At 44.9% G+C, this 23,932-nt stretch overlaps 1 protein-coding gene across 1 annotated transcript in view; it reads left to right on the top strand.

Annotated features, from left to right (window-relative positions):
- TRIO (trio Rho guanine nucleotide exchange factor) overlaps positions 1-23,932 on the top strand; it is a 342,804-nt gene that overhangs the window by 140,495 nt on the left and 178,377 nt on the right. Inside the window, exons 7-9 of the mRNA XM_036280916.1 lie at positions 453-644; positions 6,149-6,280; positions 17,009-17,239. Of these exons, the coding sequence (XP_036136809.1) occupies positions 453-644; positions 6,149-6,280; positions 17,009-17,239 (555 nt within the window). The remainder of the gene's footprint in view (positions 1-452; positions 645-6,148; positions 6,281-17,008; positions 17,240-23,932) is intronic.

Below are 23,932 nucleotides of genomic sequence, written 5' to 3'. Positions count from 1 at the left end.
CACAAATAGCCTTGGGTTGCTAAGTACATATTTAGTGGTTTCTGGGTTCTAGTTAGAAGCTGAAAGGTTGGGTTCCCGCAGTTCTGGGTGACTGCTTGTCAGTCAGTTTGCCATCTGGACCCTCTTCAGGGTCAGGAGCCAAGAAGTGAGTAATAGTATGTTTGTGTGCACACGCTTGTGCACTTGGTTGCTCTGGGCCTAACACTATGCCTTTCAGCTAGCTGGTTTGTAATTTTGCAGTCTTAAAAACAGAAAAGAAAACCAGTCCTCAGAGTCCATAGAAATCCAGACAGCAAATACGTGTACTGTTCTATACCAGGTAATTCTGCTATTACAAAGACGACGACTTTTAAATGAGTGGGCTGTATTTCAGAAAGCACTGTGTGTGTGTTTTAAGAGAAGCCTCCCGCTTGCCTCCCCCTGAGGAGCTGTCTTCTTCTGCCCTTTCTCAGAACGTGTACGTCAACATAAACCGGATCATGTCGGTGGCCAACCGCTTGGTGGAGTCCGGCCACTACGCCTCTCAGCAGATCAAGCAGATCGCGAATCAGCTGGAGCAGGAGTGGAAGGCGTTTGCCGCAGCGCTGGACGAGCGCAGCACCCTGCTGGACATGTCCTCCATCTTCCACCAGAAGGCGGAAAAGGTCAGTGCTGTCACCAGGTGGTGGCCCCCCACCCTGCGGCCAGATCCTTGGAGGACTTTGTGTGGCACTTAGTAACCTGAGCCTGGAGTGTCAGCCAGCTGCCCCCTTACTGTGCAACCTTAGGCAGGTGATTCTACCACCTGTTCCTGAGCTCGCTCATTTGTAAAGGAAGGAAAAGTCTCTACTTGAGAGGAGTGTTGTATCGTGTAGATAATTCATATTAGGTGCCCTGCACAGGGCCTGGTACACTTTGAGTACCAGAAGGTGGTAGCCGCTGTTCTTTACCCTTCTTCTCTCTCTCTTCCTCCTCCCCCTCCTCATTATCACTGCAGGATTCGAATTAGGATGTTGTGGCAGCACATAGCAGAATCCTGACTGTCAGGTTTAAACATCAGGGCTTTGCTTTCCTCTCAGTACAAGAAGTGACAAAATAAAGGGAATGCTAGCCGGACAGTGATGCCAGGGCTGGGGTCTGCCTCTCTTGGGTCTGCTCGACCTTCCCCTCATGGCCACAGGGTGTATGCCACAGCTCCCTGCACCAGCCCCTCAACCATGGTGTCCATCGAACGCAGGGCTGGCATGAGGGTCGTCACCCATCTCCTTTGTCAGGAAACGTTATCGTCAGGAGATCCCTCCAGCCCAATGCTTTCCATAGTCCAGGAGTGGGGGCACCCACATCCTGGTGCAGGGGAGGGTGGAGGGGGCAGCTCCAGCTTGTCAGCCCCCATAGCTGTAGGCAGGTCCTGCCGCCAGGGCTGGCTGGAAAAGTGGCTTTTGGGCAGGCAGCTTTTAGTGTCTTTGATAATTTCTAAATGATTCGTCTGGATTCTGACACATTGGCTTCACTGGTTCATGTGCTGGTCAAAATACCTCTTTAAGAGATAATAGGTAACGTACACCTGTGACACTCCCCACACCTCCACTGCCCTCTCCTCAAACACTAGCCGAAACAAGCGCACTCTGAAAGTAGTGAAGGAAGGTGGTGTGCTCACGACCAGACGTCAGCGTGGACGGTGTGCTGGACAGTGACGTCCCTTTCAGGACGTCCACAGCACAGGAACGAGGGACAGTGAGCGTGTAGGGAAGAGGCAGATGGTTGCTTTCTTTTAAAGAAAAATACTGATACAGCTTTTTTAGGAGAAACTGTTTATAGGGATTTGCACTGATGATTCTAAGAAGGAAATATTATCTCTTTAATCTAGAAACAGTCTCTGTTGAGGAATGAAGTCAGTTAAGATAAGACAGAGGCCTCAGCTTGCCTGGGCTTTGGGCAAGGCAGCTAGAATGTTGCACAAGACACTAATTAGTAGTGATCTCAACTCTAGAAACCTTTCAAGTATGAAGCAAGAGAGGACACCGAGTGGAATATAAAGAGAAATAAACCTTGATCGCCTTGTGTAAAAGCCAAGTTGTGAAAATGGACTTTCAGGTTTCAGTAGTATCATTTTTCTGTTTACTAACCATATGCATCTAACTAGTTTTCTGATTAAAGGATAAATAAAGCTTCCCCCACTCCCCCCAAAAAACAGCTCTGTTAAAGTAATAGGAACCCTCTCCAGGATAAAATAGCAGTGTCTATAGGACTCCGACCTGCTCCAGTTCCTGTCAGTGGGCGGCGTGGTGGTACATTGTTCACTGGCAGTACTGTGGGTGGGAAGGTGATCTGTGTGCTGCCCACCCACGTGTCAGCTCTGGTGGGAACCTAGCATGGGTGCAGCACCCCCTGGAACTGGGGTGGAGGGTGAAAATTGGTAATGGGCCCCAGAAAGGTTTGTCAGGATGATATGAGGAAATTGGAATCAGCACAGGCTGCTTGGGTGACTGGCAGATAGTCTGAAGCACAGTAACACCCAGAGAAATCTCTTCATAAACATGGCAGGATTCAGAATTGTAAATAAACCCAGAAGATTAATTGCTGCTCTGACTTGATTGAAAAGAATCCAGAAGTGTGAGTGCCATGGGGCATTTTTCCCCCACAATGTTTTATTATTAAAAATTTCGTACTTGTAGCAAAGTTGAAAGAGCCTGGGGTGTTTTTACTTGCATAAAATGAGTGGCTGTAAGTTTTGGATTTGTAGGAAACTAAGCTAGATGAATCTGTTACTGAATAGGATATCTTGGCGTCCTGCATAAACAATAACAGTGCTGAGGTCTCCGTGCAGACCCAGTGGCTCTGGGGGGTGGGAGACAGAACAGGCAGAGAGCTGAGCTGCCCCCAGACCGGAAGCCACCACTCTCACTCAGCAGATGGACATTAGTGGAATAGATGCTTATGAAAATCAATCTGCTAATTAATGATCCAAGCTCCCCTTTTAAAGCTTATATATTACTCACACTTCCCTGATCTGTTTAACTCAGTTTTGCAAACCAGCTGACCCAGACTCTTTTCATCTTCTATTTAGTTACACTTTTATTTATTATTATTTTTTTTATCCTCACCCAAGACATTTTTCCATTTTTTGTTCAGATAGAGTGGGAGGGAGAGAGAGGAAGAGAGAGAGAGAGAAATATTGATGCGAAAGGGACACATCAAGTGGCTGCCACCCACACGATCAACCAGGGCCAGAGACAAACTGCAACTGAGGTATGTGCCCTTAGTGGGAACCGAACCCGGGTCTCTCTGGACCACAGGCCGACGCTCTAACCTCTGCGCCAAACTGGCCAGGACTAGTTACACTTTTAAAAAGTCACCATTCTGCTCAGCATCAGAATCCCCCATTCTGAAGCCGGCTACCGAATTGAATTCAGGGAGAAGCATTTAATTCTCTTGCGCTCTCCAGTCTTGACCCTCAGTCTAGCCAGATGCTGGGTGTTCACATATTTTGGTCTACTGAGCAGTTAAGGCATCAGACACTGAAATGTCTGCTTTGATATTGCTGGAGCCCAGTAGCCACCTTCCTTCCATTGTCTTTTTTGAAATGTCAGGCTCTGTGCTAGACATGCCCCCTGCTGCGCCCTGTGTTGCTATCCTAAACTGTATTTTTATCCTCACCAGAGGACATTTTTTCATTTTTTTGTTCAGATAGAATGGGAGGGAGAGAGAGAGAGAAAAACATCCACATGAAAGAGACCCATCGAGTGGTTGCCACCACACGACCCATCCAGGGCCGGGGACAAACCTTAACCAAGATACGCCGCCCTTAGCAGGAACCGAACTCGGGTCTCTCTGGACCACAGGCCGACGCTCTAACTGCTGAGCCAAACTGGCCGGGGCCTAAACTGTATTTTTTAGGATGGTGGTAAGGGTGTGTGTGGGGTTGGGGGTGGAGGGATGTAACAGAGTGTTCAGATACGTTTTAAAATAATATAGCAGCCTTACCATTTGCATAATGCACATAATCATTTTTTTAAAGTGTCTAAGAGGTTCTATTCTAGAGGTACCTGTTGAACTTGGACACCAGACTTGACCCAGCATACTTTTTCTTTGTGGAAGACCTGTTAACACCTTTTTTCTTGGCTGTCTGAATGGGATTGCTATTCTGGTGGCATCGGGGTTCACATCCTCTGGGTGATAAGCCCTTCAGAAAGTATTCAGGGCCTATGGCTTGCCTGTTGGAATCTAGAGTTGTCATCTCACAAATAAAAGACAAAAATTATGCTTGTTCAAAAATCCCTGCCGTACCATGGCCAGGTTTATTTCTATCATTGGGATACTTTAACCCTGTGAGTTTAGATGTGTAGAATCCTTTCACAAGGTGTCCACCTGGCTGCATTTTTTTCAGGTATGTATAATCCAATACCCTCTCAAGATACGTTGAGAAATGATAAGTAAACTACTTTTACTATAGGCATATATAAAACTTCTTGAATGTGTCTCTTTATTGGTGGCTTCAAAAATTGGAGTTGAATGTATTTCAGTAGTCATTTTGATACTGACATATTAGTCTGACACTTCTGCTTACTGTGATGTATTATGTAACTAAAACTTGTCTTTACCTGTTACATCGGAAGCGTTTTAGCCTCTTAGGAATATGTTATAACTCTGCTTTGTTTTGGACGTTTCGTAGTGACCATTGTGCAGGAGCATTTAATTAGTGACTTGACCTGATGATTTTTTAATGATGATGGTTAACTTCAGTCAACACATAATTTAAAAAGGTTTATAATAACTTAATAGTGCACTAATCAAAGAGGAGAGAATGAAACAGAGATCAAGAATAGTTAGAATCATTCAACCTGACCTGACATAAATAGAACACCCCACCCCAGAAATACTTAAAAATATGCCTAATTAGTCATACCTGTATATATGTGGATGGGGAGAGGTGTAAAATGATTTCACTACTATTTCCATTGTCTTGAGGGTGTAAGGCAGGTGCCATATAGGAGGGTAATGAGTATATTCCCTTGTGCATGTGTTGGTTTAGTCGTGTGAAATCATCAGACACCACCTGCTATCCGATGATGCTTCAAGCCCTAAGATTTGCATAGAGATATTTTTTCTGAGCCAGTACATTAATGGTAAAGGGATTTTTATAAACAATTGTTATTTGGATAACTTGTCTATTTTAAGTTTCTGAAAATGTCGCAAGTACTTGCGACGGCATTCTCATGTATATATTTTAAGAGAATCATAGCACATTTCCTGTATGGCAGGTCAGTTGCCTCATTTTAAATAGTTACCCTCTGCAGCCCTGGTTAGCAGAACGACAGTGAAGAACTGGAGGAAAAGCGGAGAATCCCAGGGAAATGTGTCCATGGCTATTTGGCTTAATTGAATTAGCGCCCTTAATTGGGCCTTCTGCCACTTGCCTTTGACGCTTAACGTGATGGATGCTGATAGGATTTTCCTAGGAAGTTTGGCAGTGGTTTCTCAGCTATTGATGAAGCCTGGGGATGTGGGGGTGGCAGTGGAAAAGGAGGAGAGATGGGAGCGGCAGTCAGCAGCCTGGATCTGCAGCTGACACTTCTATTTACATGCACAGTGGGAAAGACCTGAGTGATCCGCTGCCTCCCTCAGCCCACCCTTAGATTGGGGCGGGGGGGGGGGGGGCACAGCCGAGGTGTTTAGTGACATTGAGCATCTTTTCATATGTCTAGAGGCCATCTGAATATCCTCACTGGAAAAGTGTCTACAGCTTCAGGAGAATCACACCTTGTTGTGTTGCTGAGGCTGAGAGGGCCCTCCCTCTGTGGCTAACAGGGCAGGGCTGTTAGAAACACAAATTCAAACATGGACTGGGAAAATTAACCAGCAAGCCCCAAACAGATAAATGCCTGCAGAGCTACTCCAGGTGGGTTCCTAGACATGAGCCACGGAGTCGCCTGAGGTCATCAAGTGCAGGTTCCTGGGCCTAGCCCCAGTTCTGCCAACCTAAACTCAGGGCTGGGGTCCAGGAATCCAGGTGGAGAACTATAGGAAAGCCATCTGAGATGGAGAGTCAGCCATGCTGTGCTCTTAGAATGTCTCAACTACCCTTATTTCAAAACCGTGTTAAAAAATAGCCACTTCTCAATATACATCGCCATTCATAGACATAATCTTTTGTTTTCAACCTTCCAAGTACATGAGCAACGTGGACTCGTGGTGTAAAGCCTGCGGTGAGGTGGGCCTGCCCTCGGAGCTGCAGGATCTGGAGGACGCCATCCATCACCACCAGGGGATATACGAGCACATCACCCTGGCTTACTCCGAGGTAGGTGGTTGGCTCTGCTGCAGCTGCGAAGTCATGTGATTTTTGTGTCATAGCACGAAAGCTGGGGTGGGGGGGGGGGGGTGAATTTGGCTAGCCTGGAAAAAATGTTTTGATTTTTGAGTGAAACTTCAGTTTTATTGTAACTTCAGAACTTGAGTAGGGGGTGAAAGTTAGAAAGGAAGCAACCTTTTTGTGGTCCCGTGACATTTGTGGATTTCCTTCAGAGAGTTTAGATTTTCATCTGCTAGCGTAAGTGGAATTCGTCGTCTTATCTATGTGTATTTCAGAAATATGTACTTGCATGCTCTTTGGTCTGGTCACACTCCATTTACTCTTCCTGAATGAACTTTCTAGAAAAGAGGCAGCTTCATGTTCTGCCTCTCAGAGCACACTGTTTTTTTCTTTTCTTTAAAATTTTTTTTTCTTTATTGATTTTAGAGAGAGAGGAAGGGGGAGGGAGAGAGAGAGAGAGAAACATCAATGAGAGAGAACATCAATTGGCCACCTCCTGTATGCCCCTCACTGGGGATCACAACCTGGGCATGTGCCCTGACCAGGAATCGAACCAGCGACCTCTCGGTGCATGGGTCAACGCTCAACCACTGGCCACACTTGCCTGGCCACACTCTGTTTTTTCAAGTATATAAAGTCAGTCACTGTTGTAGAAATCTCAGGGTAGTGTTTTCTTTATTATTTTAGGGGAAATTACTGGATGTAATTACCCTGTTTTATTTCTGCCACCTTCTTCTGGGCCAGGCTTTGTTGTGAGGACTTTATGTAATCGTTTATTTGATGCTCACAACTCTGTTATTAACCCTGCTGTTACAAGGGGGGAAACTGAGGCTCAGTGATGAGGTGACTTGTGCCGGTGAAGAACTTCAGGAGGTGGAACTGGAATGTTAGCCCAGCCAGGCCACCTTCATGTTCTCCGCTGCCTTGTGCATATCACATGCTAGGTGGTGATGACGACAACCACAGGCAGGTCGAGGCGGGTCACTCTTGCCACGTCTTGGTCACCTGGCCCTGCAGGCCAGCCTGCCTCTAGGACACGGAGTAAATTCCTGGCAGTCAGTGGGGAGTGGGGAGGAGAACTGTGGGTGCTTACTTTCCACAGGGCTTTCTGCATTCTCCTTTGCAGTGAGCATCTGTAACGCTGTGTAGGCTGATGTGAAAGGTTACTGGGAGGCTTCGGAGAGAAAATGTTTCCAACCCACTGCGGAGGGCTGGGCGGAGTCGATGTTTAGTAAATCTTTAAATCCATTTCTTCCTTGATGTGAACCCCGCCCACTTATGAAAGTCATGGGGGAGAGACTGGCCATTTGCCTTTGAGTCTGTCACTTCGTGTCCCCCCAAGTGGCTGCCACGCTCATGTCCTTGGGCCCAGGTCTCGACCTCTGAGTGCCCAGGGGTGAATTAAACAGATGTCTGCTGCACTATGACATTTGCTTGGAATGTGATCAAACCTCCTTCCAGTGGAAGTTGATACCTACGGTTTGTTTCTCTAGCCACCTTTGTGCCTTTGTCTTCTAGCACTATTTTATGTTGTCCATTGAATTGAAAAATACCTACCTCTGTATAATGCTTCTTAAGTTTGCATCCAGTGTTTATTAGCTGGCTTGATTATCTCATGTCTTAGGAACTACATAAATAAGTGATAACCTTTTTTGTTTTTTTTTTAAATCCTCACCCGGGGACATTTTTCCATTGAATTTCAGATAGAGTGGGAGGGAGGGAAGGAGAGAGAGAGAGAGACTTCAGTGTCAGAGAGACACATCAATTGGTTACCTCCTGCATGACCCCATTCAGGGCCAAGGATTGAACACCGACCAAGGTACGTGCCCTTGATCGGAATCAAACCCGAGACTCCTTGGTCCACGGTCTGATGCTCTAACCACTGAGCCAGCCAGGGCAGTGATAGCCTTTTTTAGAGTAAAAATGAAAATTCAACAGATCTGTAATTTTTTATTATACTGGTACATGAAGATTTTGTGAGTTTCAAAAGCAGTAGGTTCTTTCCCCGAGTGTCCTATCTCTGTGCATCATCTGATTTCGACCTGTGATATAGAAAGTGAATGACCCTGTTATCCACGGTGTAATGAGGCCTCACACATCTGATTACTGGTGACATTCCCAGGAGCTGGTCTGATTTCAGTGGCAGGTTCCAGACTGCTGTGGGACTGAAGAGCTCACGCTCAAGGGGCTCGGCAGGAGCTGGGCGGCAGTCTCTGCCTCAGAGTCAGGTGACCTGACTGGTGTCGTGCTCCGGCCCAGCCCGCTGGTTCAGTCTGCCTGTTGCCTTGGGCACCGCTAGCGAAGCACTGAATTGTCTCAATGTCACTACTACATTCTGTGAAAAGGTAGCATCTTGACATGGGAGCATACATTTACCTACGGTGCAGACTCAGATTTCAAATTGGTACTAATAATTTGATGGCAAGTAAGCAGCTTCCCAAGTTGGGGTCTTAAACCACAATTTTAGTCTCATTCCTAGTTTGGAACTACTCTGTACACTCAAGCAGACAGTGAGTTGAACTGGGTGAATGAATGGGAAAGACTGTCAGTAAAACAGAATGAATTTTGATATTTTTGCCTTTTAAATTTTGAAGTAATTTCAGGCTATGAAAGTGTTAGAACAGAAGAGTTCCCACATTCTCTTGACGCAGATTGTCCAATATTTAATATTTCACCCTTTCCCTCCCTGCCTCTCTCCCTAGTCATCACATTAACATTGATACAACACACCCATCCTCCCCATAGACCCATTCATGTTTCCCGCTGTGTCAACCATGTTTCTTGACCTTTCTTTCTCCTGGCCCGGGATGCTGTCCAGCGGCATGCATTTCACTAGTGGACACGTTTCCTTCCAGGGAACATCCTGTAGTCTTTCTCTACCTTGGTCTTTGACAGTCTTGGGGGATACGGGCCTTTCGTTCAGTGGGATGACCCTCAGTCTCCCTGCCCATTCAGTTTTCTTCATGGGCTGACTGGGGTGTCACAGTAGGGTGATGACCCATCCTGTAACTGATGATGTCAACCTTGACTGCTTGATAAGGTTCGTGTCTGTAAGGTTTCTCCAGTGTGAAATCACTGTTGAAAAAATAGTCTTTGATGAGCACTATGTGAAGAGATATACTGATATAACACAGTATCTGTTCCTCACCAGACGTCTTTGCCCTCAGTGTCCCTGGTGATTCCTGCCCATGTCGGTTGCCACTAGGATGGCTTTGTGATGATGGGCACTGTTTCCATCATTCCTTCTGCATTCACTAGGTGGCCTTTTCTACCATAAGGAAGAGCTTTATTTTCTTTTATTTTCTTATTCATTGATTCATTCATTGTTCAGTATGATATAAAACCTTTTAATATTCAGGGTTATAATCCGGTACTCGATTTTGATGCCTAAATTGTCCATATTTGGCTAGCAGGAGCCCCTTTCTGTGTTTTTTTTTTTTTTTTTTTTTTTTGATAGATCCTTATCATTCTTTGAGCATTACTTTCTGGCATAACAAGATGTTTCCCGACTCATCTTGTCCTTCCCTGCCTCATCGCTGAGATCAGCCATCTCACCAGGAAGCTCTGGTTCCTTGTGCTGCTGTGTGGGATTTAGAAACTAAGATCAGGTGCTCGATAGGGCTGTGTGCTTGTGGCTGTCAGTGCTTCTGGGCCCTCGGAGCAGAGTCAGGAAACATGTCGATATATCCGCCCATCATCAGCCAGCCACCATTCACATATCCACATCCATCTTAGCTACCGCCGTCTCTGTCTCCGTGTTAAAACTGCGTGTGTACTTACTGGTACTTCCATTTCTAGTCCAGTACCTCAGGGTTCTTTCCAGCTCTCTCTATTCCGTTTGTGCATTTCTTCTCAGACAGCAACAACACTGGCTCCTTTATCCTCAATGTATTAACTCATTTGTTTGATTGGTGTATTTGTTCAAACACCCAACCTCTCTGTCTGGTGAGCACCCCAGGTACCCCCCCCACACTTCCTTAGAAAGCCTGGCACCTCCGCCCCTCACTGCTTCAGACCCTGGCACCATTTTCCCCATGCCAGGAGGGGAGGAGAAGAAGATGGGAAGAAGGGCTCCTCATGTTTTTTAAGTGATTTTTTTTCTTTCCTAAATCAGTAGTTTTCTAACTTGGGTGTGCTGGTTAAAAGTGCAGTTTCTCATCGCCCACTCCCTCCCCAATGAATCTCCATGTTCAGTGGGCCTCCCTTAGTGATTTGGTGACTGATACAGATGCTTTACAGACCACACACCGACTCGGTCCAGCCTGCTCGGGGGACATCCAGCCACGGCCAGGTTTCCGCCCCGGCCTGGCAGCAGGGTCATTTATGAGCAGGAAGTTTACAGGCAAGGCTTGCTCTTTATCCTTTCTCGTCCCTTCCCCCATCCTGCAATCTTTCTCTTTAAACAGTGTCTATAGTTTCCAGTCTCTGATGATAGAAGTTTGCAGTGGGAAACCTTCCCAGCACTTTTTTCCAAAGACACAAACACCCACTTTGCTGTGTTTTAATTAGACCTGTCCCACGTTGTTCCTGTTTGTTTTAGCCACAGGAGCACACCTGTGCCTCATAAACATGCGCTTGCTTCAGCTTGCCAGGTTGGGGTTCACGTTGTCTGATGGAGTTGATCACAGGAGAGCGAAGCAATCTAAACGTCTGGGATAAGCTGTCGTTTTAGAGACAGCATGTAGAGTGGTTATTTTTCACATTTTGTTTGAAGCAAGCAAACTCATCAACTACTTTCTCAACACACCAAATCTGTCCAAACGATGTCTCAGTGTGCCCATGCCATCCTGCACACCTGAACATCAGGAATTTGAGTTGTGAGGTAGGACTGTATGTATTGAGTCCATGCTCCTGCCGAAGGTCCTGCCCACTGCAGCCCTGGGCGTGGTTCTTGGAGGGGAAAGGTGACGAGAAGTGAGGCGCCACATGGGCCTGCAACAGTCCAATGCGACCCCAGGGTTTGGTTCCTGCATCAGTTTTTCTCAGTTTAACAAACATACTGACGTAGTGCACACTGCAGCAGGCCTCATGGAAGTGGGTGATTTGCTGCTTGCAAAGCTGGTCGAACTCCTCTTTTTAGGCACTGAATAACTGGGTGATGTCGTGATTTGTGTTATTAGCATGGGAGAAAAACAAACCGTAAAATGAGTCATCTGGACGGTAAACTTACTAAAATCGTGTATCTGCAGTGTGTGGAAGCTCGTCCACCTTGCTCCCCAGATCGCCTGTGAAGAGGCTGTTATGAGCCTCATTAAGTATTGCAGGCAGCTGTGGATGTGCAGGTGCTGGAGCCAACGCCTGGCACGACATCAGAGCCAGCGGGCCGCACAGCAGTCTCTCTCCTTCCCCCCGCGCTCGACGCGAGGCCTTGCGAGGGCGTGAAGTCCAGGAGCAAAAAAGGTGAAGCCCAAGAGGAATCTACAGAACACACAGGTTCTCCGCACACGTCTGACTTAGCTAACTGGTCTACTCCAGCAGTGTCTGGTTTTGTTTGTTTTTTTTCCTTTCCGGTAATCCTAGGTGGAGGTGTCAGACTCAAACAGTTAGATTGACTTGGTTTTACGTACGAAACCTAGTATCTGAAAGAAATGGGATGGATTTCTACAAGCTGATTTCTAAGAACTTTGCCAAAGGAAAGAACTGTCTCAGAGAGGAGCCAAAAGCTCTGAAAGCTAGGACTCTGCCTTCCCTCTCCGAGGCGGCCTCCCAAGGCATGGGAGAACGCCATGGCATGCGGGACTTTAGAAGGCCCTCGGCCTGTGTTGTTGTAGAAGCTTCTCAGTGTAGCCCTGTCAAGGCAGGTTTGACCTCCTGACTCAAAGATGAATTGTTCACCTGTTTTTCTGAGGAGCATCCCTCTTAGCTACAAAATAAGCTAGGTATTCACTTGCTGATGTCATCATCACTCTTTCCTGCTTTGCTAAAACCTTTTTGTGAGAATAATTACATAATTATTCTAAAAAATAGTTGGAAAGGATCATGGTGGCCGTGAAACCACTTCCAGGCGTGGTGCGGAGGTCTGTGCTCTGCAGACCCTAGAAAGCCAGCCCTGCAGAAAACCAAAACACATGGTGTTGGTTGGAGTCGGTGCACATGGTGATTCGTTTCATGAAAGTTTAGAAGGACCCCTTTTCTTTGCGACAAGCCAAGTCTTTTCATTTCTAACCGTGCCTTCATGTACTTTGTCTATCTCGCCTGTCTGGGTTATATCTCTGGAAGAACATTTCTGAGCGCTTTTAGATCTACAACACCACATTTAGGTCTGACTGACGTGTCATAGGTCATAGCTGGCCTTTGGGTGGTGGTTTCTGCAACCGTAAGCAATAATCTCCAAGTTCTGTTCTCTTAGCTCAGAGCAACATTCTTTGTGCAAGTAAAGAACATTCCTGCCAGAGACTCTTAGCTCCAGTCTGATTTAATGGGAAACATATTGATCCAAGAACCAGAAATAAGAATAGGTAAGTCACTGTGAGGTTTGGTGGACCGTTTTTAGGGTGATATACAGGAATTCAAGTGACAAATCTTAGGTACAGCTGCGATTAAAAGTAAATACTCAAGAACCCGACTTTCGTTGGCGGTTTTAAACAGTTTCCTCTGAAATATTAGGAACAAACATGCCTTTGAAATGCTAAACTTTTAAACTTCAATCAATTTCTTTTGCTTTAGTTAGTACTTCCACTTTTCTTAACTCATTTAGGTATTCGAGCATATTCGTTCATATGTTATAAAATGTTCATCTTTGTAAAATGTAACTTCCATGGCCATTCAAGTTCCCAAGCACTGTATTCCAAGGAAAACACAAAGCAGAACCTGAAAAAGTGAACCACTTTAATCTGCTCAGAAATTACAGAAGGTTAAGTATTGCTTCTTGATAATAAACATTTGATTTTCTTTTTTGCAGCTACTGCCCTTGGGGGACCAGGTTTGATTGCCCGAGAGCTGGAAACACAGTTTTAGACAAAATGTACAACTTAAGCAAATTAATTCACCTGGTTCTATAACTAAGAAATCAAAACTGCTTCACATACCCTACACTTGGAAGTATTATTTGTTTCTGTATACTTTTCAATCTCTTCTTTCAGTAATTTTCTTGTTATTCTGTACCATTTAAAAAATATCTTTCTGTAAATTAGGACAGTAGTTTTCATAAAACTCTGGCGTATTTTTTCTATGTAATACTACTGTAGTTACAAAGATATTTTGCTAAAAGTTACTAAAATATATATGATATCTTTTATGTGTTTGAATAATACCTTTTAAGTTGACAAATATTTCAACACTACCCTGAAATAAAACAGAACTATTCCTGGAAGGTTTTTTTGAGAAATGCGGTATCTAAGCATGCCTTTGGAGTTCGCGGTGTCTGGTGTTAGTGGGTGTAGATGTGTTTTCTTGACCAGAGTCTTTCCTGCTACTTCTGCTGCCATCTCTACCGTTAAGTGACAGTACCAGCAATGGCACCAACAGAGACACTTTAATCCCTGCCTAGGAATTTCTGGAACACAAAGCTTTGCTTAATGAGTTGTCTTATGTTTAGGTATTTGTGTGTTTCCGTACTCAGCCATTCTTCACCATCCCTCCACCATGAGCAAGATAGTGTTCTGAACCCGTCACAGTATCTGCTCTCGAGCTGTTACAAAGACACCCAAGGAAAGACAGTCATGGGAATATTCTTGCTCAGATTACTCTTTTCTTCTCAGTAGTAGAATATTCATGGTGTCACATGGGTGTCTTTGGAGTCTTTTCAAGGGCTGGGAACCCATTTGTCATCTTACACTGCTGGTTTAAGGTCCAAAACAGTGGCTTAAAATAAAGGTTTGCCTTCTGCTGGCGGAGAAGTCTCAAGGCTTGGCATTCTAGGGCTAGTGTGGTAGTCCTGTTCGTAAGTGGATCTCTGGATCCTACTGTCTTTTTGTTTTGCCTCTTTGAGCAAGTGGGCTGCCATTCTTAAGGTTATCTCAAGGTCATGAATAGCTGCTGAAGCTCCAACCATCTCAAGTTTTTGGTATCAGGGAGGAGAAAGAGGAAAGGGGGAATGAGCATGCCTAGCCTCCTAGTCAGTATTTCTCTGGAAGTCCCATGCAGTGTGTTTTACTTCTGTACATTGGCCACTTCTATTTGTAAGCAAGACAGCAAAATATAGTTTTATAGCTGGGGTGTTACTGTTCCTGACTGTAGGGGTTTGGCAGTCGAGGAGGGGCAAGTGACTTTGGGAGGCAGCTATCATTTCTGCCACACCTTCTGCTCTGTATCCATCTGACACATCACCAATCATATGCTCTGGTGTGCATTTCCTGCTTGTGTATTTTATGAGGACTAAAACCTAGAGAAAATGTTTATAAGGAATTTTTTCTAGGCTCTGTACAGTGTGAAATGTGTGCATTGAAACACTGGTTCTCAGTCCTAAGAGATGCAGCATGCCCGTTGTTTAACAAAAACGTTATGATGCCTGCTGAAATAAAATGTGTGGATAATAATCTCTCTTTACGTAAAAATTTTTTTGTGTTCATGTATGTAAATTACATATATGCTACACTATAATTTAGAGACAAAAGAAAGGTGATTTATGATAAAAGGTGTTTCAGTCTATAAATGCCTAAATATGTGCACAATAAAAGAGAAAAACATTGGATATTCAGGTCCTGGCCATACATATAAAACCATCAGGAATATGGCGACTACAGATGCAGATGAGACATAAGTTAGATTTGGTGACTCAAGTACCGAGACTTGTGTTATCATGCTGATATTTTGAAATGGTAAGCAACTCTGGTAAAGCTCCGGAGAAGACCAGGCACTGCCTCGCTTTGATCAACATGGAAACTGCATTCCCAGGAAAACCAGCGTATGTTAGAGTAGGCAAGGCCAAGAAAAAAAGACCTTCATGTTTGTGTGAAATAGCAGCTAGCTCAGTAATTCCCTAAAGCAGGACACTTTTCGTTTTGAAGGAACTGCGTGCCTCTGAATCCATCATGGGAGCCCCTCCCCCAGATCACTCACTCTGCCCCCTCTTCTCACAGTCACGGTGTCGGAACAGCCCATGAAACTCCAGGGACTGCTGGGTGCCCCTGCTTTAGACGACGTATATTTCCACACCGGCCTGACTAGGTGGCTCAGTTCTTTTTTTCACCTGTTATCTTTGGTTGCGTCAGCTTGGCTGGTTTCCTCTTCAGTTTTGCCGTCTTGATGTTATTAGATCAATGTTAACCTCTGAAGGTCACCTTCGTAAGCAGCAGTCAGCACTTCCAACAAAGATCGAGAAGTTGGGTATGGGGGGAAATGTTACATGCCAGGGTGACCTGACGTTGTGAGAGGATTAAAAGAAGAGATTAGAAAATTCCACCTCGCCTCTCACTTGCCTCTCACTTGCCTCCAGATTTTGGTTGCTGGAGGCTTCCTGGGTTAGCCTGTCTCATCCTCCCCTCCCTCCTCCTCTCTGTCCTGAGGGCTTGCCTCAGACCGTTTGTGTTTGTTGACAAGGCTCCCTTTGCTCCTCCTGTCGGGAAAGCCAAGGAGGTCCTCAGATTCAGGCGTGTCTGAGCTCAACCTTCATGGTGCGGAACCCTTACTCTAAGAGGCCCCCTGAATCACAGCCCGGTTCCTCTACGTGTCCTTTTTGTTGTCTAATCGGACATGTTTTCTTTTCTACCACATCTGGCTTAATCATCCCTAATTGTTAAGAATCACTTAAAAAATGAAAAGTACACAATGCTTTTCTTTCCATATTCAACCCTTGTCTTTTCTTATTTCTTTTCATTTAATTGTATTTCAGTAGTTAACTGCCATAATTTAATACTGAAGTCTTTTTCAAAAGCTGATGACATTTTAATTAACATTACTTTTTAATGTAATGTTAATGTAATAAAATAAAATGGCAGTTAAAAATTTTCTTTTTATTTCATGAAGTAAAATTGCTATTCAACTGTGTCAGAAAGTTTACAGACATATTACTTGCTTATTGATAAATTATTGATTAAAAAAACCCCTGAAGTTTCAAGATTCACTGTTGAATATTTGCTCCATTGTTGTTTCTTCCCTCCAACAGTATCTCAAGAGAAAATTCTTAATTTAAAATTTGTAAAAAGTTAAGGATATCTCAGCAATGCAATTTTATATCAGCTGACTTATGTCATTTAAGGCAAAATACTATGCTTATTCATTAAGAATAGTGTCTTTTATGAGGTTTTATAATGAGTGTTCTTTTAACTCAGTGTTTTACCACATTTGGTTTTGTGGTGTCATTCAATAACTGGTGGATTTGTTCTTTTTTTTTAATCCTCACCCAAGGGTATTTTTCTGTTTATCATCAGATAAGAGTGGGAGGGAGGGAGAGAGGGGGAGAAAGAGAGAGAAACATCCATGTGGGAGGGACACATTAACTAGTTGCCTCCCACATGACCCAACCAGGGCCAGGGATGAACCACAATCAAGGTACATGCCCTCGACCGGAATCGAACCTGTGACTCATTGGTCCGCAGGCTGATGCTCGAACTGCTGAGCCAAACCGACCAGGGCTGGTGGATTTGTTCAAAATTTTATTTTGTTTTTTATAAAATACGCCTTTGAATAAAAGTGTGGCTTATGTTTGCGTAGGAGTGTGTGTATACATGCCTGTGTGTGCACGTATCTGAGGATAGAGTCTGCAGCATGTCCTGCACCGAGCTGCTACTCCTCAGCAGTCTCTCCTTTTTCATCGCTCCTCTGTTTTGTGGGCAGGTAAGCCAGGATGGGAAGTCGCTCCTGGACAAGCTTCAGCGGCCCTTGACCCCCGGCAGCTCTGATTCCCTGACCGCCTCTGCCAACTACTCCAAGGCTGTGCACCACGTGCTTGATGTCATCCACGAGGTGCTGCACCACCAGCGGCAGCTGGAGAACATCTGGCAGCACCGCAAGGTGCGGCTCCACCAGCGGCTGCAGCTGTGTGTTTTCCAGCAGGACGTCCAGCAGGTCAGTTGCATGCAGCATTCCTCCTGTTGCAAATGATCCTGCTGCTGAATTGAGAGTTAAGTGAATGCATCCTGGTACCGGGCTCACGTACTGATGGAGTGAATGGAAGATAATGATGGGAGAAAACAAAATGCACAACAACACATACACAGCTCCTGAGAACCCCTGTTCAGGCTGCTGTTTAGCTGCTAACTCCCACGTGGGCGTGGAGCACGTGAGATGATGCTGGGCCTTCACGGGAGACCCTTGAGTTTTGTTGTTGAAACAGGTCGTTCATAGTTTCAGTTATTTGTGAGAACCATGCCGTGGCGCTTAAACCAGGGGGTTGTAACAATGGAAGGTCTATCGCTCTTCCACCGCTTCAGCTGTAAGCTAATCATGCTTCTGCTCCTACCTGGTAGTCTGTGGGCCACAGTGGTTGCTTAATCAATAGCTGTCTAACGAAATGTGAACTTTTGTGACTCTTCACTTCTAAGCAGTTAACATCCCCTTTGTTGTTATAAAGGTAGAGTAAGCCCAGTCCCCATACTGTTTATCTGTTTATTGTGGAATAAGGAGGACTGTCCTGCTACGGGGTTTTAAGGATGAAAACTGTTGGGCATATAAAATATGACTTAGCTTTAGTGATAAGTGAGATAATAGTTGTGTTCTTGCTCTCAAACAGAGGGAAAAAAGGAGAGTGTGAATGAGGTGTCAACTAGGGATGAGGAATTCTGGGGGGTGGGAGGCATCCAGGGGAGTTGGCAGGAAGCCACAGGGACAGACAAAACCACTCTTCTCCTGAGCGTCCGCAGCCCGGGCGCTTTGTTCAGACTTGCAGGAGCTCAGATTTCACTCTCCCTGAGCATCATCCGAGGGTGAGTGGGTTTTCTGCTGAATGGGCTGAGATTGTGGAAAGTCATGCTGTGTTCTGATAAACACACAGATTCTCCATGTTATTCACCGCCCTTCTTCACACAGCAGGAATCTGGTGAGTTCACGGTTCTTTTCATTGTGCCGTAACTTTGAATTTTCACATACTATGTTTTGATTCTACTTACGGTTTTTGAATTCTCTGAAGTCACCTATGCAAAGTGCCTCAGGAATTGTGGGTTTGATGTGATTCATGCTTCTTGACAACATTGTTTTAGTCCAAGAAGATAATTGCCAGGGAAAGAATACAGAGTGAGGAGTGAAGGGGGAGGAGTCAAAGTCTGGGAGTCGCTGTGAGAACTGAAATGGTAAGGTTGAAAACATGAGTACTAATTTTTCTTAATTGTCCAACAACTTTCACAAACCGTGAAGTGGTAATAGTTTAAATACAATTATTGAAAGACTTTCCTGCCCACCTCTCTGGCTCTTGGATTAAGTATTCATTACACCTCTGTGGACCCACAAACTTTCTGGACTTGTGTCTGAAGAAGCAGCAGGGGCTCCCCTCCTCTCCCACCCCCACCTCTGACGGCTCCTTGGGGCCCCGGTGCCATAAGAATAAGCCACTGGGCTGTTTATGTCCTGGGAGGCATGAGGAAAAGCAGGCTGTGGGACTCGGCTGAGGAGTCTAGTCTGATTTTGCGCCAAGTACTTACCGTGCTTGAATTTGAAAACAGCACACATTAATTTTTATTTTAGAAAGGTAATTATGACAATAATGAGGCCAGTTCTTTCAGCTACTTTTTTTTCTCAAGAACAGCCGTGTGGGTGGGGTGTCTGCAAGGAAAAACGTTCTGCTGAACATGTAATGCTTACATGGTCCTGTTAACCTTCCATCTAAAGCAGGTATGTGCTCTGGAAAGGAAAGGTTTTGTTGATTAAATGGTCGAGAATGGTTTGGACTTGTTATGCAGACAGGATGTGTAGGCTTGACTTGTGAAGTCGGGAGCAAAGTTGGATGAGATGAAGCAAAGTCTTTGACCTTGAAGGAGTACATAGGATGTCAGAACCAAAATCGTGTTTCGGAAACTCAAGAAATGACAACACATGGACATTTTTGCCATACTGAGCACAGAGTAGGAGATGTAAGCTGAGAATAAATGGAAAGAAAAAGAGTACTTTAGAAAGATATTGTCAGCTGAAGATACATTTGTAAAGACAAAAACAATCAAAATCCACAAAAATATAATAAGCCAACTAGAGATGCCGCAAGTTTTTGTTTAGTTATTCTGGAGGAGGCGGAAACATCTATAAATACCCTGGAAGAAAGAAAAGCAGCTTACTACACAGTAGGTGTGGAATGATGACATTTTAATGAAAATGAGCCTCCAAATGGGTATGCAGGTGTCTGAAAAAAAATACTTGGAAGAATGGATGCCAAACTGTTAACAGTGTACCCCCAAGGAGGGGACCGCTGGGAACATGGCAGGGGGCATTTGATTTTTAAAACATGAGTAATTTTCCTTTAGTGATTCATTTTCTTTTTCATAGCAAGCAAAGGCAACTTTGTAGCTTCTATATGGAAGCTTAGATTGATGTTGGGAAGTTAGTAGCCGGAAGGAAGGGATCATTTCAGTTCATGGGAATTTTGCCAGTGTGATGAGATCGTTAAAATATGAAATATTTTGATGCTTGACTGCAAAATGAGGGTCTTAAATGCCCAGTTCTAGAAGTGGTGGGAAGTCAGGATATGCCAGAAAGGCAAAGAAAGGGTTTTCAGATCCACAGACAAGAGATTTCACAGATTTACCTTGGTCCTAGGCTGCTGTCCTTTGCCAGTGAAAGCCATCTCTCTGTGAGCTTGGGCTCTGTCTCTGTTGGCACCACATGCACAGGACCTTGCTCTTAAGTGTAGTTTCCTGAACCTCATTCATCCTTTGCTCATGAAGTCAGGAAAGTGGGGTTTTCTCATTCCACTCATCAGAATCCTTATATAACCCTGGCTGTTTAACATTCTCCTCTGTTAACATGCCCCTGCTCCCAGTTCTGATTGTGGCTCTTGATAAGAATGGTTTAGAGGGTTGCTATCTTTCCTGAGGTTTCTCAGTTAGAATTAGGAAGTACTGGAGGGCAAGTGTTTGGGATTGGTAACCTGCTGAGAGCAGATGGAGGCGGGCCAATGATCCCTGTTACCTTTGTCCTACTGGACTCAGAAGAGCCAGTGACCTTAGCGACCACAACTGAAAGTTCAACGGTGGCAGTTTAAAAAGTGGGAAACGGATGACTCTCTACCCCAAAGTGGATGTAATACCAGCACACGAGTGCGGGAGCCGGCACTGCGAGTCAGTGGAACCGGAAGAGGCAGCCCAGGAGCCTGCTGCAGATCAGACGTGAGTGGGGAGCTGAGGCCGTCACGCCCTTGGGGACTCGGGTGCTTCAGAGCCAGATGATATGGGTGGGCAGAGAGAAGAGCAGGCCGCAGACAGCTCAGGGTGCCCTCTTACTGCGTGCCAACCACATTGCCAGGGTCCCCTAAGAGGAAAGTGCCCGGAGATTAGCTGGACAGGGAAGATTACCTGCATGAATGCGTACCTGTGTATGTATATATATTTATATAGTTCAATAAGTAGACTTAATCTGTACAGGATAGCTTTAGTTCCCCAGATAACATTATCTGGACATAGGAAGATTTTTCTTGGACTATTTTATGTTCATTTCTAAGCTAAGAATGAAAAAAATAATTCTGAAACATTTAGAAAACTAATAAAAGGATTGACCTGTATTGGTAGAGTGATGGTTTGGGGTTTTTCTGGGAATATCTAAGGTGAGACTATTGATATGAATAATAACCTACCCACTCCCCCCCCCCTTCCTAAGTATGCTTTCTTTCCTTAAGAAATTCCATGTACTTATGTAATTAAAACTAGGGTAATACGAGGAGAACTGGTGATTTATTTATTTTTATTGAATTTAGAGAGAGAGGAAGGGAGAGGGAGAGAGAAACATCGATGTGAGACAGAAAGTCTATTGGCTGCCTCCTGCACATCTCTTGGGCATGTGCCCTGACCTGGAATCAAACCAGTGACCTTTTGGTTCATGGGATGATGCTCAACCAACTGAGCCACACCAGCCAGGGCTAGTGATTTCTTGTTTTTTAAAAAAGATGGATGGATGGATGATGTAAAATTTGAAAGCCTGTTAACCTTTTTGTGAGCCCTTCTGCATTGATTTCACCTACACTTTCTTTCACCCAAGAAAGTGCATTGAGTGGCATTTCATAGGAGCATATGATAGTGAAGCAAAACAGCTCTTACAACGCAGGGTGTTTGGTTCTGTATCCTACATTTGCTGGCTGTAACTTGATGGAGGGTTTTGTGGGTGTTTTTGTTGTTGTTTTGTTTTGTTTTTTTATCCGCACCCGAGGACATTTTTCGTTTTTGGTTCAGGTAGAATGGGAGAGAGAGAGAGGATGAGAGAAAGAGAGAGACATCGATGTGAAAAGGACACATTGAGTAGCTGCCACCCACACGACCAACCAGGGCCGGGGACAAACTGCAACTGAGGTACATGCCCTTAGCGGGAACTGAACCCCAGTCTCTCTGGACTGCAGACAGGCGCTCTATCTGCTGACCCAAACTGGCCAGGGCTGTTGTTGTTTTTTGATAGCTTCTTTTTCTTACTTTTTTTTAATCCTCACTTGAGGATATTTTTACATTTATCTTCAGACAGAGTGGGAGGGAGAGAGAGAGTAACATCTATGTGATAGAAACATATTGATTGGTTGCCACCTGCACGACACCAACCAGGGCCAAGGATGAACCTTAACCAAGGTACGTACCCTTGGCCAGACTCGAACCTAGGAATCCCTGGTCCCCAGGCCGATGCTCTAACCGCTGAGCCAAACCGGCCAGGGCTGATAGCTTCTTTATCCAAGTGAGCATTAGGTTTATTGTATTTTACAATGTTTTAGAAACCACTTTAAAAAATAGATATTGCAATATTAAGAATAATATATATTTAGAGAAAACTTATTTTTACTTTTAAAATATACTGAACAAAGAAATGAGAGTTCTTGGCTCCAGTGGAGAGAACCAGGAAAGGGGGAGGGGGTGCAGGGGAGACTGTGCTTACTCTCTGGCAGCTGTAAATGCTGAACCTGAGAATCGCCCCTTCTTTTATCAGTTCCCCAAAGCCCACACAGATGCATGTTGAATTTTGTGTCTGTTTCTCTTCACTGTAGAATTTATCTCATGCACCTCATAGAATGTGGTGCCAGAGGCCCTTGTGATCATATGTTTTCAAGAATATACAGAATAGCCCTGGCCGGTTTGGGTCAGTGGTTAGAGCGTCAGCTTGTGGTCCAGAGAGACCCAGGTTCGGTTCCCACTAAGGGCGCGTACCTCGGTTGCGGTTTTTCCCCCGTACCTGGTTGGGTGGTGAGGGTGGCGGCCAATTGATGTGTCCCTTTCACGTCGATATTTCTTTCTCTCTCCCTCCCTCCCACTCTATCTGAACAAAAAATGGAAAAATGTCCTCGGGTGAGAATTAAAAAATATATATATATACACACACACAGAATATACTATAATTACAGTAAAAAGTGTCTCCCAGTCCTTCATGCAGATCTGATGGGCAGGTGGGCTGAAGGTATAGGTGTTATTTATATAGCTATAAATTCTTTTAATCTTAAAATATTTGATCCTTGTCTTCTCCATGCTGTTGGTCTCATGCCCAGAGTCATATTCTTCTATTAACTGTATCCATGCTTTGGGGTTGAGATGTCTTGAAGTTGTCATTGGACATTAATTCAGGAGTGAATCTTAAAATATGTGTTTTAAAATGTGTCCTAAGAGCCGGTGGTCTACACAACTCAGGAGCTTCATGTCTGCCTTGAAGTCAGGCAGTAAGTGTAGCATTACCTCTAATGGTCGCACTAGTGCTAAAGGCCTCTCTCTCTCTAGACAGAAGAGTAATGGACTACGTGCACTAGATTAGTTAAAAAGCAATGGAATTTTTTTAGCTGTGCCACCAAAGTGCTTACAGTTAGATGGAAGCCTGCCTCGGGTTATTATGGTTTGTGGGTGGGGACGCACGCGTGCTGTGTATTTGCTACTGATACTAAGATGCTTAACATAGGTATCCCTGAATACTAGCGCAGGTATCCCTGAATACTAGCAGCCCTGCACGGTTATCGCCACTGAGCAGGTAAGGAAGCTGCAACTCAGGAACTATAAGGAGCTTTCCTCGAGAGCACACAGCCAGGCCCTGTGTTTGTGTGCAGGGGGCTGGAAAAAAGGAGGGGAAATGGGAGAGCAGGAGGACTGGGGGACTGAGTTGATACACAGAATATAAATGGATCCAGTAGAAGTACTCTGATAGTATGACCCCAGGTGACTGGCAGAGTGGTGGTGTAGACGAAAAGTTTCAGAAATACACTGTAATACATAGAAAACGTGTAGCTTTGACCTGAGCACCCTGGCAAGGCTTGGCCTCGATGCCCACGCCACCCTCCCCTATGCATTTACACTTCTGCTCTCAGCTTGTTTATTCTGCAGGGTCTTTACCCTGCAGTGGGAAGCTGGTGGGAAGCTGGTGGAAGAGGTAATTTTCAAGTGTGTTAGATTAGTACACAATCCCACCAGGATTGATCCCACTTCACAAGCCATTTTATTCACATGCACTGCTAATGTTGCTAAACCTTGTGCAGACCCTCAGCTTTGGAAGGTCACTGGTTTGGAGCAATGAAGAACACGTCCCGTTGTCCCTGGACAGGGAGCTCTGGCCATTACTACCTTTCTTTTAGATGTCTGTCAGCACGGCTGGCCTGTCTACAGTGTGGGT

Source organism: Molossus molossus, unplaced genomic scaffold (assembly GCF_014108415.1).
Source record: "Molossus molossus isolate mMolMol1 unplaced genomic scaffold, mMolMol1.p scaffold_m16_p_3, whole genome shotgun sequence".
Lineage (NCBI taxonomy): Eukaryota > Metazoa > Chordata > Mammalia > Chiroptera > Molossidae > Molossus > Molossus molossus.
The sequence above is the reverse complement of the archived record's forward strand: the minus strand, read 5'-3'. Positions and strand labels throughout refer to the sequence as shown.